At 41.5% G+C, this 18,103-nt stretch overlaps 1 protein-coding gene across 11 annotated transcripts in view; it reads left to right on the forward strand.

Annotated features, from left to right (window-relative positions):
- The window catches only part of kiaa1549lb (KIAA1549-like b), a 54,922-nt gene that overhangs the window by 21,279 nt on the left and 15,540 nt on the right, over nucleotides 1-18,103 (forward strand). For 3 of the 11 annotated variants that reach the window (XR_006843045.1, XM_046384969.1, XM_046384977.1), the window contains exons 2-7: nucleotides 3,904-8,058; nucleotides 8,195-8,310; nucleotides 12,088-12,307; nucleotides 12,637-12,770; nucleotides 13,501-13,669; nucleotides 17,107-17,166. Coding sequence is in view for 10 of the 11 variants with exons in the window: in XM_046384969.1 (XP_046240925.1) it covers nucleotides 3,904-8,058; nucleotides 8,195-8,310; nucleotides 12,088-12,307; nucleotides 12,637-12,770; nucleotides 13,501-13,669; nucleotides 17,107-17,166 (4,854 nt within the window). In the remaining variant the exon portion in view is untranslated. The remainder of the gene's footprint in view (nucleotides 1-3,903; nucleotides 8,059-8,194; nucleotides 8,311-12,087; nucleotides 12,308-12,636; nucleotides 12,771-13,500; nucleotides 13,670-17,106; nucleotides 17,167-18,103) is intronic. The other 8 variants (XM_046385020.1, XM_046385030.1, XM_046385040.1 and 5 more) reach the window with 8 other exon arrangements.

Below are 18,103 nucleotides of genomic sequence, written 5' to 3' on the forward strand. Positions count from 1 at the left end.
ATATTGTTGCAGTTTTTTACAGCTGCAAACGTCAAGTGGAAATATTGTAGGTGTCTTTTGCATCTTTTTATACACTGTTCTCAAAATGCATCCTGACTTATCAGTTATTTTTGGAAACCAGCACCTAAATTGAAAATATGGGTGTGGGTTTGAACAGATGTTTGGCTGCATAGCACAAGCTTGTAATAAGGACTGACTGATGTTGTTTCGTTAAGCTTTTACTTGCTTGCACGGTGGTAACTGATAATTACTGAAAAGAAAATTATCATTATTTCTCATATCCCAAGTTGGCATCTCCACATTGCTTGTTTTGTCCAATCTGAAAGCCGGATTTTGAATTTTAAGCAGAACCAATGTATGTCAAGTTGACCTCGTACCACAAAGTATTACACAATCTTGTATTACTTGTAGTAATGTGACATCATCTGTCAACCTGCTTTCAAAGTTGAAGCTTGATAATATGACAGTCGTGAAGATAATTTCCTTTTGTTAGGAATGACCATGGCACTCGTGGACTGCAGGCACATTCTTGTTCTTGTTCCACTGCATTTTTTTTCCACACCCTTTCTCATCACCCATCCCTGTCTCTATCAACATTTCCATTTATCTGCACACCCTGTCCTCTCTCATCCATTGTTAAAATCCTCCCATATGCTCAGCTCTGTCAGAGCAGGTGGCAAACCACAGGTGGACCCACACCTTAGCTCTGACTGGCCGGCATCCCACAAACCCAAATCCTTGGTGAGGCGGGGGCAGGAAGCCCTCTTTCATTTTTTCATTTTGATTTTGACTGACTGACCTTTTCTTGGCCTTGAAGTAGGACACAAATCCTTTGGTGTATGAAAGGTCTTTTGTGGATACAGAAATACCTTTTCCTTCTTCCCACTCTTTGTTTTATTTCAGCAGTTTTAAGGATGGATTAAGAACGCCAGTATAGTAATTTCACTAATCACATTTTAGCACGTTAGTGATTTATTGAAGAAAAGGAATTAAGTGGGATCATTTATACAGCATGAAGGAACTGTCTTTAAAAAATAATGCTGGCAGTTAATGAAATTCAAAGATTTATTCCTTTGAAAGCAAATTATGAAAAGCATTATTCTAGTTCTCTGGGATATTGGTGACATTTAAGAACACGTTATACATACAGCAGAGCTAGTGACCTGGAACTTTTACAGAGTTTGTGGTTATTAGATCCAATTTGAGTTCTCATTTAATAGTTGGTTCGTCTAAAGACAGAAAAAATGTTTGTTGAAAGCCTTACAGTGCCAGCTGTGTGAGCACGTATCGCCTCGGGCTAATCATCATGTGTGTAATTCAGAAAACATGCACTCAAGGGCATAAGTTATTTCCACAGTAAGGGCTTGACAGTTCTCTGAATTTTACAGTTTAAGCTCAAATTCTACGTTTTTTCAAGCAAACTCAGATAACAGTATGAGGTAAAATGAATGGTTTGTGAGTATCTAGTATCCAGTCCAGGTACATGTTTGCATCTAAGCTTACTTTCTTTCCTGCTCATGTCCATCCAGCACTAGAGTTATATGCGAGTGCTAGCTGGTTGCACTTCAGCAGGGGGGAAACATGCTGAGGGGGTGGGAAGTGTGACAGGACTGCAAAGCTTTTTAAATGGATAAAAGAACCCCTGTATGGATGTGCTGAGGATGTGTAGGGAATAAAAGGAGAGGACAGGATGCTAATGGATGAGAGACAACTTTATGTTGGATGTCTTGCTGCATGAACCCTCTGGTTTCTGTAATGTAAACCATATCTCTCTGTCCATTTCTGCCTTTTACTGAGGCATAATTTCTGCAAAGGCACACAGCACTGAAACGTGAGTCCATTGTGTGTTCTTAGAGTGTTACTTAGTGTTATCTTAACTGTACTTGTGCATGCAGCTGCCATCTCTTGAATAATTCTGTTTGTTCCACTTTGAAAATTGTCTCTTTTTCTCTCCTCTGGGAATACATAAATGCATGCCCTTGGCATTGTGTCTGTGACTATTAGAAAGATGTGTTTACTCCTCCAAACCTGGTGTGCGAGTAGTATTTGGGGATTGCTTTCACATTGGCACAGAGGTTAAAATAATTACAGCTCAAAAGTCAATTGTTATTATTTATTATAACTTTAATAGCTTATCTAAAACCATCAGAATTGAACCTGAAAACCCAGACATCTGCGAAATATAAAGTTTGAATCAGGCCTCTTACATGCTTGTGTGACATGCCTGACTCTTTGTAACAGCTTCATCTGTCATGTTTGGAAAAGGTAATTCTGTGCTGATGCACAGACTAAATTAATTTGCACACTGCTGCTTAGGCAATCCAATTTTTCACACTGCCAGTTAATAGGACAGAGCATCAACGTGTCCGTTTATTTTGGCTGAGAGACAGCAGGAATGTGTACATCGCTTTTTAATAAAGCAACCTTTATAATGGATTATATATTATATGGATTATAATGGGGCAGTCGTGGATCAGCGGTTAGGGTGTCGGACCCGTAACCGGTGGATCGCTGGTTCGATTCCCCGTACCGGTGTCCATGGCTGAGGTACCCTTGAGCAAGGTACCTAACCCCCACTGCTCCCCGGGCGCTGCACGCGGTCGCCCACTGCCCCGGGTTTGCTGTGTGTGTGTGCACGTCACTTGGGTGGGTTAAATGCAGAGAACAAATTTCGTTGGAGTGAGTTCCCTCCAATGACAAAATATGTCACTTTCTTTCTTTCTTTCTAAAATAAGCCATTCAGTGATGCATTAAAGTCAGTTTTTAATAAGAACAAGTTTTTGGTTGCCAGATTGAACATTTGGCTGGTGTTTATCCTCCTGTGGAATGAACCTGCTTTTAGGTTTTAAAATAGCTCTAAGGAAGACCCTTGCCCTCACCACTTACGTTCTGGAAAAGAGCTGCACAGATTCATAACCAAAACCCATTTATTAACAACTTGTTAATATTCATAGTTGTAAACTTGATGGGTTTTTGAAAATAAGAAACGGCTGAGGATTAATGGAGTCACTACATTTATAACTGCATTATTACCAAATAGAGAGGACAAACACAACTCTAGTCCAATATACACTATATAGACAAAAGTACTGGGACAACTGACCAGAACACCAACAGGGACTTTAATGACATCACATTCTAAATAGATAGACAGCCTTGCAGCTGTATCAGCTTCCAGGCTTCCCACACCAAACTCACCCAGCCATGTCTTTACGGAACTCGCTTTGTGCACTGCAGCACAGTCATGCTGGAATAGAAAAGGGCCTCCCCAAACTGTTGCCGCAAAGTTGGTAGTATAGCATTGTCCAAAATGTCTTGATATGATGGAGCATTAACATTTCCCCTCACTGGAAGTAAGGGGCCCAGCCAAACTCTTGAAGAACAGCCCCATAAAGAGGCCTGTCTGGACACTTTTGTCTATATAGTGTCTCAGACAGTATGTAGATGGCAGTGTATATTTCGGCTGATGAGTTAACAGTTCATTTTGAAACAGTGTCACAACATTACAGCATTAGCTTATCACTTACATGTTGATCTTTAAACTGTAAAATGTTCAGTTCAGTATGAATTTTGGTCGCAATGATACAAGAAAGGAAAAAAAAAATCTACGTGATCTATAGCAACATGTTTTTAGCTCTCAGATATCAATATTAATAGCAGCAATGAAAAGCTTAATCTTATTGCTGAAATATCAAAGATTAATAAATGGTTTACAAACTATTAACAAACCCTTTATTCACAACTTATAACCCCCTTAAAGGGTGTCTTTATGAGAGTTTTGACCAACATGTAAGAATATTTTAATGGATTCTCTTGAAATGGAATTAAATATATCTTCAGCTTTAAGAGTAAGGTATGGTTACCATTAATAACCAGTCTTTTCATTTTCTTTTCTGTTAACAGAAAAACCTACCTACGATGCCTCTGGCTCCTCGTCTTTACAAAGCGACCCCGCAGCCACAGCTGCTCCTGCTCAACGATTGGCTGACCTGTCAGTGGCGGAAGACGTGCCTTTCTCAGTCATCCATTCAGATGGTGACTCTGAAGGGGAAGGTCTATCAGGGCAGCCTGCCTTTTCTTCTGTCTTAACTGTCATGGCAGGAACTGTCAAAAATCCGATTAGCCTTGATCAAACCTCGCCAACTATCACCAGGGACGAGATCCACACCACCCAAAGGCCTTCACATAGTTCCAGCCATGGCTCAGAGATGTCCTCCTCATCGTCCTCTGTGGGAGATAGGATCCTCCCTGCCAGCTCAGGTCTGAATTCCAACATGTCTCACCAACACACCACACCATCTCTGGCTGTTATCATAGCATCGACGGATTCTAGGCCATCACACATGTCCCTTATTGATGGAAACAAGAATATCTCATTGTTTTCACCATCAGCAGCACCATCTTCACTGTCATCATCAGTGTCTCCATCAGCTTCGTCCACTTCCTCTGTGTTATCATCCAAAGTGTCTCTATTGTCTTCTGCTAGGTGGACAAACAAAGCTATTTCTTCTTCTCAGAGACAAAAGATTGTGCCCAGCCTTGCCTCTCAGATGGAAATGGCAACATTATCACCAACAGGGTCTCTGGGTTGGACAGGCAGTCTAATGACCACACAATCCACCACCCATCCTGTTGTTTCTCTAACAGCTGTTACACAGGAACTGCAAAGCGTAACGAACAAACCATCATACTTTCCAAATGAGACTGAATTGACAAAATACCCATTACATTCACCAGTGGAGTGGAGTGAGAGTGGAACATACATAAGGCATGCAAGCACAAAAGTAATCAAGGCACCAGCGACTAGCACATATACATCACATTCTACTCCTAACCATGGACAAAATCTTTTAACGATTCTATACAGACCCACTCAAGCCCAAAACCTAGGTATGAATTCTGTATCGGCCAGTGATCTCGAAATGAGCACCTCATTTCCCACCAAACAAAAAGAGAGACAAGCTGTTCTAAGAGAGCAGGGAGCTTTACGAAATCCTACATCAGCACTACTGTCTGTCCCTCCTAAAGGTTATTTAGTTTCTAGTCATGTCACACAGCAGATGTTAAATCCAGTAACATTTGCACATAGTCAGACTATGGTTCATAAAAGCAGTGGCGATGCAATCACATCTCCTCTACATTCACACATTGTAAAGCCAACTGAATCACCAGCAATGATTTTCAGGCCCACTGCATCATTTTTTACAGTTTCGTCCCAGACTCGACCAGGTAAAACCTCTCCCTCTGAAACTGCAATCACTAAGCTAACACCTATCCACTCTGGCACGGTGTACTCAGAGCATGCATCTCATCCTGGTGATTTACTGATGGCAATGGGTCATGGCAGCCACAGAGTTCCTGTCATCAATATTAATTACAACCAGGGAGTGTCAGCAGAAGAAGAGCTCAAATCTGTTTCTACTCAAATTCACCTTAATAGCTCACTTTCATTCACACAGCCGACACTGGAGTCCAGCACTGGTTTCATCACCAGTTCGATCACCAGGACAGGAACAACCTCCTCCACATCAGAAACAGATTCCCGTCAAGTAATGCCAAGTAATGCGGTCGTAAACACTGAGAATTTAGTAAGACAGACAAGGTCTCCCCAAGGCATAACTCAGGAGTCTTCAGGATGGTCAATGGCAAAAATGATATTTCCCTCCAACAGTACAGTGTCTCACTCTGGATCAGCTTTGCCAAAGAATATAACCTATCAAACCATGTATGAAGGTCTTTCACACCCCACTATGCGGACATACTTACCACACTTGTTAGTCAGCCTCAGCCCAAACCACAACAATGCTGATCATAACACTGGCCTTTCTGCCAATAGTGAGGTTAATTTTGCAGACCAAGCCAAAGCCTCATTATCCTCCCAGACTACCCCCTCACAAAGATCTTTTCAAACAAGATCTTTTCTTGCATTTTCCCCCAGGTTTTATAAACCGTCTGGTCTATCTCCACCTCCAAGTAAATATCACCAGACAGTATCACCTATCCTAAAACCCGAGACAACTGGCCACAGTACGTCTTTGATTTTTGAGGTGGAAACAAATGCAGGAAAGACTAAAACATCAGCAACACAGACATATGGAAAGAGGCCTGCTGAGGGCCTGCACAGAAATGCTACAAAGAATTCAGTTGCTCCTTTATTTGATGGAAATGAAGAGTCGACTCTAATCATAGACACCGCTTTTAACAAGAAGGGTGTTCCATCAGGGCAGTTCACAACACAGTTTCCATCTTTCATGACTACAAAAGATTTCTTTGTGTTGAATAAAGCCTCTGAAGGTTCTGGCAAAGGATTTCCCTCTGAAATCCCCCTTTCTGCATTACCTTTTGATGCTGCATTAGAAACTCTTAAAAGCCTTTCTCATAAAGATGATGTGACACTCTCGGGCCGTTACGAGCAATCTTCTCCTTCCTCGTCAGAAATCATCCTAACACGACGAACGAATGCTACTCCTCACTCTCCAGGATCAGTCACCAGTATGGGAACAGGTAAATCAAATTTTTATTTAGGCACACACACAAGCATTCCCTCCACTGCTGCAACTACTTCCACAAGTGATGGACAAAACAGCAGTGAAACGTTAAGTGCTCTTCACAGCTTTGGCACAAAAATAATGGCACAGTATGCAAAGTGGAAAACAACCAAGTCTTTGCAAAGCACTACCTCTGAATTAGAAAAAGCATCTACTGCATTTGATAGGATAAATTCTAATTTGCCAGCAGATGGACCATCATATGAACATCCAAAGCTGGAAGACGGAAAAGAGCATGATGTGCATATATTGACTTCAGCTGATCCAACTGTGATCGCCAGTGATCCATATTCACTTTATGCAACTGTTGGAGAACACCCACCTTTTACACATGTTAAAGGAACTTTTGAAGAAAAAGAACAGAGTCTGAATTTGTCCCCAACTAATGTCAGATCTGCTGTGGCTGTCAGTGTAAAGCATGAATCCACTGTAAACACTGCTGCTCCATCAGCACAGGGTTCAGACGGTTTTCTGCCCCTCTCTCACATAACTGCCGATTCTGTAACATCTTCACAGGCATCTTCTCTGGCACTGGTGTATAAGAGCGAGCGCAGCCCCCCTACGGCAGACACTGACTCTCTCGAATCTGCATTTGATTCTGCTGTGACACTGCTTTCAAACGACTCTGCTGTCAGTTTCTCTGACACTGAGACTATCAATAACAAAACTGATTCAAAACCGAGGTCAGTAACCCTACCAACAGACCTGGTGCCATCATCTTCTTCTTTTCGTTCATCACCAACACCACTTTTATACATTAGTGTCAGAGATTCCCAGACGTCCTCCTTACATACGACACCCCCCACTTCAGTGATTTCTAAAGTTTCATCATCATCATTGTCTGCGTCATCATCAGCATCACATTCTGGTACATTTGTGTCAGTCAGACCAACAGTGCATCCAAGCACTGCACCATCCTCTGTGCCTGTCAAAACTGTAGCAGCCACTTCTCCATCTCCATCACCAAGTCTGACCTTATCTATCGATTCTGAAGAAGTGACTGAGACCTTTGTTGTCCTTACAGAGACAGGGACAGATGAGTTAGCAGCTGGAACATCCAGAGCAGATGCGCTCACTTTCCCCAAAGAAAAAGTGGCCAGTCTAGCCCCCTCTCAATCAGTCAGAATTACCCTTTCTGCTGGGCCCACCGAGAGGACATCTCAGGTATCACCTCTCCCCCCTCGACAGGACACCACAACAGCCTCTGTCAAGCTTACCACGACGACTGTAGTTTCAACCACCAAAATTAAAAGCCCCACCACTACCACGTCTTCCTTGAGAACCACTCAGTCTACCACCATGGTCACACCACAGCCCACACCTATGACCAGGAGAACAACCATCACTACAACCATCAGGACTCAGACCAGCAGGAGAACGTTCACACCACCTGTCCCCAGAACGAGTCCTCCCAGGGGGGGCACTGCCATCTTCATTTCTCCTTTTACCACCACCACAGAGGCTCCACCACAGCTTTGCAACATCACAGAGAGACTGTGGGTGAAAACAGGTAAATAATTCTTTTGCAACAATCAATCAAAGCAAATGTAAAATGTTATTATTTTTCTAACATATTTTGTCTGGTGTCTGTCTCAGTTTCTTCCTCTTTTTATCTGTCTGTCTCTCTGTCTCCATGTCTCTCTTAGTTGTTTCCATCTATGTGAGAAGAAACAGATTGGACAGCATTCAAAGGCAGAACCTGCGAAGGGGACTAAGTCAGGGCCTCCGAAAAGCTCTGAATGATAGTTCAGCCCAGGCTCAGGTCAGGCTGTTAACGGTTACTGATGATTAATCATAAAACAAATTTGTTCTATGTTTAATATTCATTTCTCTATATAGACTTGAATATACACTGATCAGCCGCAACATGAAAACCACCTGCTTGATATTTTGCTGCCAAATCACCTATGACCTGTCAGTGGGAGGAACACAGGACCTCTGGGTGTAGTTTGTGGCCACTGGAATGTTGGATTCTTTGGGTCCTGTGCATTGAGGGTGGGGCCTCCAAGTGGGAGATCCTGCCTTGGTTGGAGGGTGAATTTGGCTTATTCCTGTGCATCCTGGGATCTGGAAAGTCTGCAGGACCTTGTTGTGGGCCTTGAGGTGTTCCTGAGCTGTGTTCATTTGTTTGCTTGTTGCATTTCTTGGTATGTTAAGACCACATTGATGACCACCATTGATGGTGGAATATTGAGAAACCAAATGTGTGCATGTGTGTACCCCAAAAATATTAACAAAACAAGGACCATCCTTAATATCATTGCTCTGTAGCACTACTAGTGGTCAAAAACTCCACAAGTTTCCTTTAACAAACACATAATATGTTGCTAAAAGGTGCTCAAAGTTTCTCTGTTGCTGATGTGGTCACTAAGCAACTTTAAGCCGAAGGCGTTATCTTGACCTAAGAGCAGATTTAGAGTAGCATGCTTGGTTGCCATACAGACAGTATTAGTTTTTCTTATTAGCCGCTGAGTGAAATCTGTACTGCTGGAGATACAGATAAAACATTCCCTGTGAGTTAGAATCCAAATGAATGCAAAAATACATTTTAAATTAATCCAGAAAGAATTAACAACATTTTTTCATCTTTGTTTTGGTAAGTGTTAAAAGTTAAAAGCTCTGTTTGTGCAGTGGGAAATATTTTTTCTTTCACTAAAGCAGTTTTAATTGGTTGATTGATGACTACTACTTTACAAACTGTAGCTCGGTCTTGTACCCTGGCTAAATAATCAAACAATCTTCAGACGGTGAACAGTAAATGCTTCCTAATTGTGCCCTCACTAGAAATCTGGAGGTTTGTTAGCGTGGAGTGAATTACACTCTTACACCAAGGACCCTCATGTAGGCTATGTGAGAAGAGATGAGGACCAATATAGAAATTAGGTTGACTGAATGTGTCCCAGAAGGCCATGGGTGATGTCACGTATTTGAGTAACTGTACCAACACTAAAACAAGATGTAGATTAGGACTATGGCAGTGCTGTAGATAAGAACTGTTGCTCCTACTCCCTCATAATTAATTAGCTTTTGTTTGCAGCTTCTGCAGCATCTATCCAACACTTCATCTTTTGCAAAAGGCAATCTTACCAGAGCAATGGACACAGTGTAACAAAAACCCAGGAGGAAACCAGTCCCAACATTTCCCCTGCAGTAATGACACAAACGGATCCAGTGCACACACAATGATCTTTATGTCTGTGGATTAGCCATTTGTGGAACCAGTCATGGTTCCCACTGTGCCAAAATGATTCTCTCTCTCCAGTAATCCTCTAATACCTTCTCTCAGTATGACTTTGTATCAGAAGCACCTCTTTGCTATGAGAATCTATTCTGAAAGCTGTTGGTGAGAAGTAGAAATGTGTGTTTGAGTCAGTAGGTGATTGCTTGAGTGTAAAATGAAGAGATAAAGACTTCCTCTGGTAGTAATGCTCTCTGTACATACACTGAACATGTGGGGAAAAAAATGGTTGGAATTAAATTTGGTTGTTAAAAAAATTTGCAGGGTTCTGGATAAACCAACAGTGTTATTCTCTCTTTTTTTCTTTTTAACCAAGAAAACAAATGAATCTCTCCTGTTCTCCAGTGGGTTGGAGTGGAGTGCCTTTACAATGTTGCAGTTTTGAGCAAGTGTTAGGCACAACAGTGTGCGCATGTTTCTGTGCGGTATGTGTTTATGTCTGCAGTCCTGTGAAATGTTTTGCTCGGTGTGGAAGCATCACATAATCGAGGGTGAGGCCTGTGTATTTGTCCTGCCCATGTGAAGGTCAATGCTCTCACATGTTCTCTCTCACTCTCTTTCTGTTTTCTCTGGAGTTGTCTTGCTTCAGTGCACTCCTGTCACCCATTTTAACATTGCTTGGGTTCCTTTTAGCAGCACTGCTCTCTCATCCAATGGGAAGCAAGCTGTTGGCAAGGGAAATTGCTTCTGTTTTTAATTATAGGTTATAAATGGTTGGGAGGAGAACGATGTGCCGTGCTGATGCTAAAAAGATGATGAGAAATAGACTAAATTTAACCACAAGACTAAAACCATTTGGAACCTTTAAAAAAGATAAAAGTAAACTATTTTTGTGTCTTGGAGCTTGGGCTCCCCAGTGACTGGAAACTTTTAGAAAACTACAGCAACCCATTGGGTTAATCTGTCGGCAGGCTTTCACACTCGTTGAGGTAAAGTTAGTGGGTGTGTTACCAATCTCTGACTTGCTGGAAATGCAATCTCTTAATAACACCTTCACATGAGTGAAGCCTGAGAGGATGAAGTGATAATAAGGGCTCTTTTCATAGAGCTTGTAACAAGGCTGAATTGTGAAGAGGCAGAATGGTGACTCTCAGCTACAGAGACTTTAGGCTCTCAGGGTTTTGGCCAGCGGATCTTGTCAGCACAGGCTTTCATTTAGGTTTAGATAAGGGAACTGAATGGTTTCACCTGTCCTACATACACATGCACTCACACGTGCACACACACACATACACACCTAGTTTTGCCACATCTGTCATCATGTCCTTTCTGGTTTCCTACAGTTCACCAAAAAGGCAATCTCCTGCTCCCAAAAATACAATCATGACATGACACGCGGTTACACAACACACAGATTTCATGTGTGATTCTGTGAGAATAAGAACGCAGTGATACCTTTGCTGAGGAATGAGGGAACATAAGCCTCTTTGTTTGTTTGTCCCAAACCGCCTATTTAACAGTCTCTCCAATGTCTCGCTCATCTTTCCTCTCTTCCCAGCAACTCTTCAGTCCCTCTGGGTTCTCTCCACATGTCTGTTGTCCAAGCTCGTGCTAGCAAGTGCTCCCTCAGTCCAATACAGTTCAATATCTTGTCATTCAGCTCGCTTGGTAACATGGCTGATTGACACTACCTTCTGATCCTGCATAAAGGACCATACTCTAAATATGTTATTGCCCATTAACTGTGAATGACGTGACGGCCAACCATTTTTCAAAGCATGCAAACGATTTCGATTGATTTACTACTTTAGCCTCCATGCAGTGGATGGTTGCTCTTAATTTCATTATGGTATGAAAATAACCTTTAAACTTGCTTCAGATAAATAAAAAAGTAAAAAAAAAAAATTAACTTGCTTCAGATACGCTTTTTCACAGCAGACATTGTGACTTGGCGTATTACAGAAGAAAAAGCACAGGTGTAGCGTTAAGCATTAGCAATGGCTCTTAAAGAGTCCTGGTAAGCCATGACAGTGTGACAGTGAGCCAACATGGACAGTACCAGGACCCTGAAAGTGAAGCAGCTAAATGGAATTCAGCCATCATTGATTTCATTATTTACACCCCTGCTTCTCCTACTGTAATATGTCAAGATGGTAAAGAACTTTCCACATCAGTCCCGGCTTGGACTCCATTTTAGCACACAACAGTGGCTTTTACAGAGGAAGTAAAGAAGCAACTGTTTTGCTCTGTTCACTTTCATGGATTATCTGTTCCTGTTCAGGGATTAAGCAATAGTCCTGTGTTTAAAGCTTACCATTCTGGTTCTTCATAGACATCTAATTCTCTAAATCCCCCTCTCAGGTGGAGACAGTATTCGGTTCTCCCAACATGACAGTGGCTTATCACGTGACTGGAGGGGACATTGTTTACCCTCCCTCTGTAGTGCTGGAAGGCTTGGACTCCTACGGCCGTGATAAGCTCATTGCAGACCTGAGACAGTACCTCCCCATGGTAACGGCCCTGCCCATCCCAGTTGCATCATGGAGAACCATCCCAGCCACTGGCTTCCAGCTGAAGACAGGTCAGCTACTGGTCACTCAGGAATCAAGCAAAGGAATAAGTCAGAGATCAGCTTGAGACTTACTGTTAATTTGTTTCTGCCTTGAGCAATTTTTTAGGAAAACTATATTTGAAATGTAAGAAAATACGATACCACATCAGAGGAGGAAATTACAATATTGCATGTTAAGTCAGAATTTAAGTATATAAGACCTAAAATAGTAAATACCCCATTTTCATTGGTTCTAAAACACTGCCAAATATGCTGAAAACACAGTGTTGAAGCATCCTGAAGAATAATAGCTATGCCAGTGTACAGTTTTATGAGCTTATTTTGTTTATATGTTCCAGTGCTGCAGTTTGTGGGAGCAGGTGATGATCCTCGGTCCTGTCGGTTCTCCCAAATGATGGAACAGAGGCTTGAAAGGGTGTTCTCTGAAGCGCAGGCCAAAGTGCTTAACACCAATGGCAGACTCTCTGTTCAGGTACTGTGTTTTGTAACAGTTGTGTTGCATTCCTATTACTACATAGGTGTTCCCTTTACTGGCACAGTGGTAATGCTGCCAATGTTGTTTAAACATGTGCAGTATGGTGTGTTTGTTTCACTGCACTTAAACAGATCAGAACAATGTGATTTCTGACGCAGATAGAGAATCATGATGCCACCTTTTTGTGGACAAAGCATACAGAACCATCCAGTAACCCAAACAGAAGTTAAACTAGATGGTTTATACTAGAGTTTACTGAATGTTGCATGCTGCATCTTAGAAAAGATGGAACTTTGACACTTCTGTGCCTTGTTATGCATTAATATTACCATGTGGTTTAGATGATTTGCCAGCTACAGAAAGATGCAAACTGTGTTCAATTTGTGCAAAATTGTCCCTCAGTGTATCAGGCTATGCCTTTTAAACAAGTTCTACATTTGAGATGCAAATTAATTAGGCCCATGTTTAGAGAGGCAATGTTTGTATTAATTTTAATGAGCCGCCACAGTAAAGGGCACCCTATATTAAAGCTAATTTGATGGTTATGCATAGATGTAATACGATTTTTTTTTTTTGCAATTTTTCATGCTTTGCCATTTTCCCTCTTTTAGATTTTCACATTACACTGATGTAATGCCAAGCATTTTACATGTTTATACATATATAAATGTTTTTCTGTGTCCTGCTCTTACACTGAGCCTCTATTCTTCCTGTTTTTTTTCCCAAGATGCTGAGTGTCTCCCAGGCTGCAGCCTCTCCTGCTGTGTCATTGGTCTACACTGTGAGGAATGGGACTGTCTTCCTTAATGGCACCACTGCCTCAAACATCCTTGGCCAGCTGTCAGCTGAGCTGGTGGGCTACTTCCTCTTCTATCCGCCACTTATAATTGCTGAGCGTAAGTTGCAATTTGCATTCAGAAATACGTCTGTTAGTCAGGAATAATTGAACAGCCTTACAAGAGGAGACACCAGAAGTAGTTTGTGTGTTCTCTTGGGAATGATTTACTCTCTAAATACAAATTAGGTTCAACAATTTTCTTGTTTTTTTTCCTTGTGCTGAAGCCTACAAGAGGTATAAACTTATCAGGCTGTGTCTCACAAAGCATGCTGGTCTGTCATCTTTGGTTCTAAACCTCAAGGCAAAAGGAAACTGATACTGTGGTTGGCTTCACTAATAGAAATCAAGACATGACATTCATGGCTAGACTATCTCACAAGGTACATCTGGGCAACAGTGGAACACAGGAGAACAACCACTAAGCTTGACTGACATTTATTTTTTTTCAGTAATTGGATGTTTGTGATTGTTCTGCTGCTTTTACGATCACATTTGTTTTTTAATGGTTGAGTCACTTAAAGATAGTTGATGCAAAGACACATCACAAAGCCCATGCCTTTCATCTTAGCCTCCTTTGAGGGCATCCTCAGCTGAACACTCCATCTGTGTTAGAGTGGTACTCATACAAAAACAAATGAAGAGTGACAGGAAATCAGCGGGAGTCTAAACAGCAATCTTAGAGGAGTCCCAGTGTGCAGCCTGCTTCCATCCCCAGTGTAACTGGGGAATGAGATGTAAACTGCTCAGTAGAGGGAGATACAGCAGATGCAGAAGAGACATAATGTGACATCATTTTTATTACTGAAGCGATTCACTGGTTTACTTAACCTTGTTCACTTTAAATTCAGAATATAGATTCAACAAAAGAACTGCATCTGCAGCTGATATGAGGATTCAAGCTCCTGTTAAGAACAGTGTTACACAAATATTGCCTGGACATTTTCTGTGTCATAATTCAATTTTTTAAGCTTCAAGTGTATTTTCTTTTGCTTTATTTAAATACAGTCATTATGTATTGGTCTGGGAGTTTGGTCAAGTCAAGACAAATGTGATGTACAATCAGTACTGAATGCTGTACTCAAAGCATCCCATATAGACTCTAGTGAAGGACTGAACTGTTGTTCTGCTAATGTACTGGTCACACTAAGCCTCCTATGCAGACACAGTAATCTAGTGTCACCAAACTTTTGTCTTATCAAGCTCGAGAGGCCTGGTGAAAATGTATATATAGATGTTGGATCAAGGAGACTTTAGAAATCCAGAGGCAGCCACAGGATTGTCTGTAGGATTTGAAGAGGCTCAAGCCTAGAAATTGCTTCTCTGGTTAGGTTTCTGTTTGAGCAGAAATAAGTCTCCCTGGCCTAACTTTAATGGTTTCTAACCAGCTGAAATCCAGAGCTTTGGCTATGCAAGAGTTGCCGTGTGAGCAAGGAACTGAGCCAGGGACTTCCCTGTGTTGCCATCCAGCTGATCCCAATCTCAAAATCACTTTGATTTTAAATGTCCTGCTCGCCTTTCCTGAGCCTAGTGGGTAAAACGGCTTTGGATCTTCTCTGACCTCCCAGAATGTACCTGTCCAGATTATATTTAGCCAGATGCAGGACCAAACTTCATTTACAGTGAACTGCTGTTGGAGTAGGAGATGTGTCAGTTAATATCTGTCTATGTGGAAAGACACACACTGTTTTTCAGTGCAGGAGCTCATGTGTCCTTTGTTAAATGTGAAAGTGAGGGCAAAACTGTGCTTTTTTTTCCACGATTATACGTCTAGACCACAGAGTGATCTGGTGTTAGGGATAAATACTAACAAGACCAAACAGACGAGTTAATACATGACCTCCATTATTTAGCTTTTTCATTAGTCATGATGAATTATAAGTTGTGCTATTACATAATCACTGAAGCCACTGAAGATACAGATATAAAAACATAAAATTAGGAGGTTGTTCAATCCAAAGTGAGAAAAATCAGGTTGCTGTACTGTAGTCAGTGAAGCCTTTGGTGTGATCACGAATAAATCAGAACAGAAAAATTGGTGGGTTGCATCCCCTAAATCTGTTCTTCGAAAGATTATGCTCCTGAGCTGAGCAGATAGCAGTTTTGGTTTACACACTGTTTAAATCAAGATGAATAAGATTTATGCCAGTGAGCATTAAATTAAAGTCATTTTGCGTTGGGACTGAATTAAGTTAGAAAGTGAAGTTACCCGTGGGCAGAAGATGATTTAGCTGAGGAGCAGAGGGAAGGCAGCTAAACACCAAGTAGGGACTCTTAAGGGAGCACAAACTGACAGAGAAAAACCCAGGCAGACGAGAGTGTAAAAGAAAGACTGAGCGAGTTTGTGACAGTGATTTTGCTCTGTTTGTTTGGTAGCCTCACCATTAGTGATATTACACTGTTCACAGGAGGTGTGAGCATATGCTGGCAGTGGCTGTTTCCTCACTTCAAAGCCAATTATGGCAGTAAATAATTAACATTAGGGGATTCTCATACCACCTCGGGCTCTGTCCTGACAGAAAAGGCCCGGGATCTCACACCACTCCGAAGCTCCTGATTGTAGCACCGAGTAATCTGTCGTTCCTGTGGCGCTTGTGTAGGCTTGATGGCTGCACTCAGCTGTTTTACTCCCTGTGCTCTTTAGTATTATCTCTCAGTTGGCATATGAGTGGGGCTGTTTGCAAAATGTCTCTTTTTAGACCATGACAATCACTGAAGAGCATAACTAAAGCACTGATGTAAATATGAGATATTATAAATGATCTTTAGTTAGTATCCCCCAGGTTCTCATCCCAAGTGAAACCAAATAACATTCCACATGATTCAAAATTAAAAACAGTGCTGGCGCGATTTTGCTGACAGCCCTGCAGCTTTACCCCTTTACAGTGCTGCAGCCCTTACTGTTCCTCCCACCCTGCCCCTCCACACCCCTGTCTCCCTTCTCCTGTCATGCCCCAGTGTACATTTCTGTAGCGAGTCTGCATGCAGTCCAGTGATACAGCATTCCCCCCAAACACTGCGCCAGCCTCCAGCACAAGAGCTTAATCAGGCACGAAATAGATGTAGCAGAACACAGAGGCAACCAGAGCTCAGGCAGCCGAAAAGCTCTCCTTGCCTCTGTTTGTCTGACATGGAGCGATAATGAGACTTTCAACTGAGATTTCAACCACACAAAATGTGCTATACTGTAAACAGGTGCCCTGTTGCACGATAACTTTCCTATTTAGGATGATTTAGGTTTATAAGCACTGGTTCTTCAAATAACCAATGCCAGCAGGAGTGAAAATGAAATGATTCTTGTAATAGATTTTTTTAGTGCATTTTATAGATTGAAGATTGGTTGTGCTGAGTGATAGAAAGGCTGCAGCAGTTTGACAAGTTTTAGACATATGGTTTATGTGAATGAAACTGCAGAGTGAAAAGATGTAATTCTTTGGATTTGAATTTACATTCAGGTTGCAGTTTTGGGGAAATGGTGATGTTTTTCTGTTCTTGCAGCAATGGAGTACCACAATCTGAACACCTCAATTGCTACCAGAGACTTCTGGGTTATTACAGGTAGGAATATCATAGTTTCATCTTTCTTTTCCTAACATTAAAAAAATCCTCCTTATTGTCTTCAGGGGGTACTTATGTGTGTTATGTTGTATAATGCAGCCATTGTTTGATCACCCCTTGCTGCAGTGACCATACTACCTCTTTATAAATGTGATAAGGCACATATTATTTTCTTTATTACATCACAACTTTGCAACTATAAATTTCATACAGGGCACTATTTATGGGAAAGAAAGGCTTTACACATCTGCTTATGTTTATCATCTTAACTATCTCCTTTCACAGGAGCAATTAGATGCATATGACTACTGAGTTGTTCAGTATTCCCCCTGCTGGCCTTATGAATGAGTACATGTACTGAGCAACATGAATATATTTCAGTGTTCAAGGGCACCTACACCACAATGCTGTATAATGGATGGACCTCTCAGATCAGGCTCTGTGGCTCGTAACCCTGCACATACTGCGATGAGGGGCCGATTCAGTTCAAGGTCATTCCCTTGGTAATAGGATTTACCCACACTGGACAAGATGTACAACCAGGATTGTTGGTTTTCAACTGTTGATAAAACAGAACTGATTAAAGCTGTATTGGATAATGTTTGACCACTAGGGGACAGAAAGTAGAGCAATTAATTGGTTCAGGTATTTATTGCTTTGACTTAGATGTCCAACAATTATCCCTTTTCTCATAAAGTGCAAGACTCTTCATTTGTGACAGTGGTGAATTTTTAATTTCGCTGGGTGGCTGTCAGCCTTTTTCTGCTGCAAACTCTCATTATTATATTTAGCTTTGAGAATCCACTATCAGTCGACCTTTAACAAAAAAAAAAAAAAAAAGCTTTGAGAAAACTCAGCCCTAATTTATCGTTTGCTTATTAAGGCGTTAAGGCTAATAACACACAGCACACACAATAACATGAGCTCACACACACAT

The sequence above is a fragment of the Scatophagus argus genome, chromosome 1 (assembly GCF_020382885.2).
Source record: "Scatophagus argus isolate fScaArg1 chromosome 1, fScaArg1.pri, whole genome shotgun sequence".
NCBI classification, from domain to species: domain Eukaryota; kingdom Metazoa; phylum Chordata; class Actinopteri; family Scatophagidae; genus Scatophagus; species Scatophagus argus.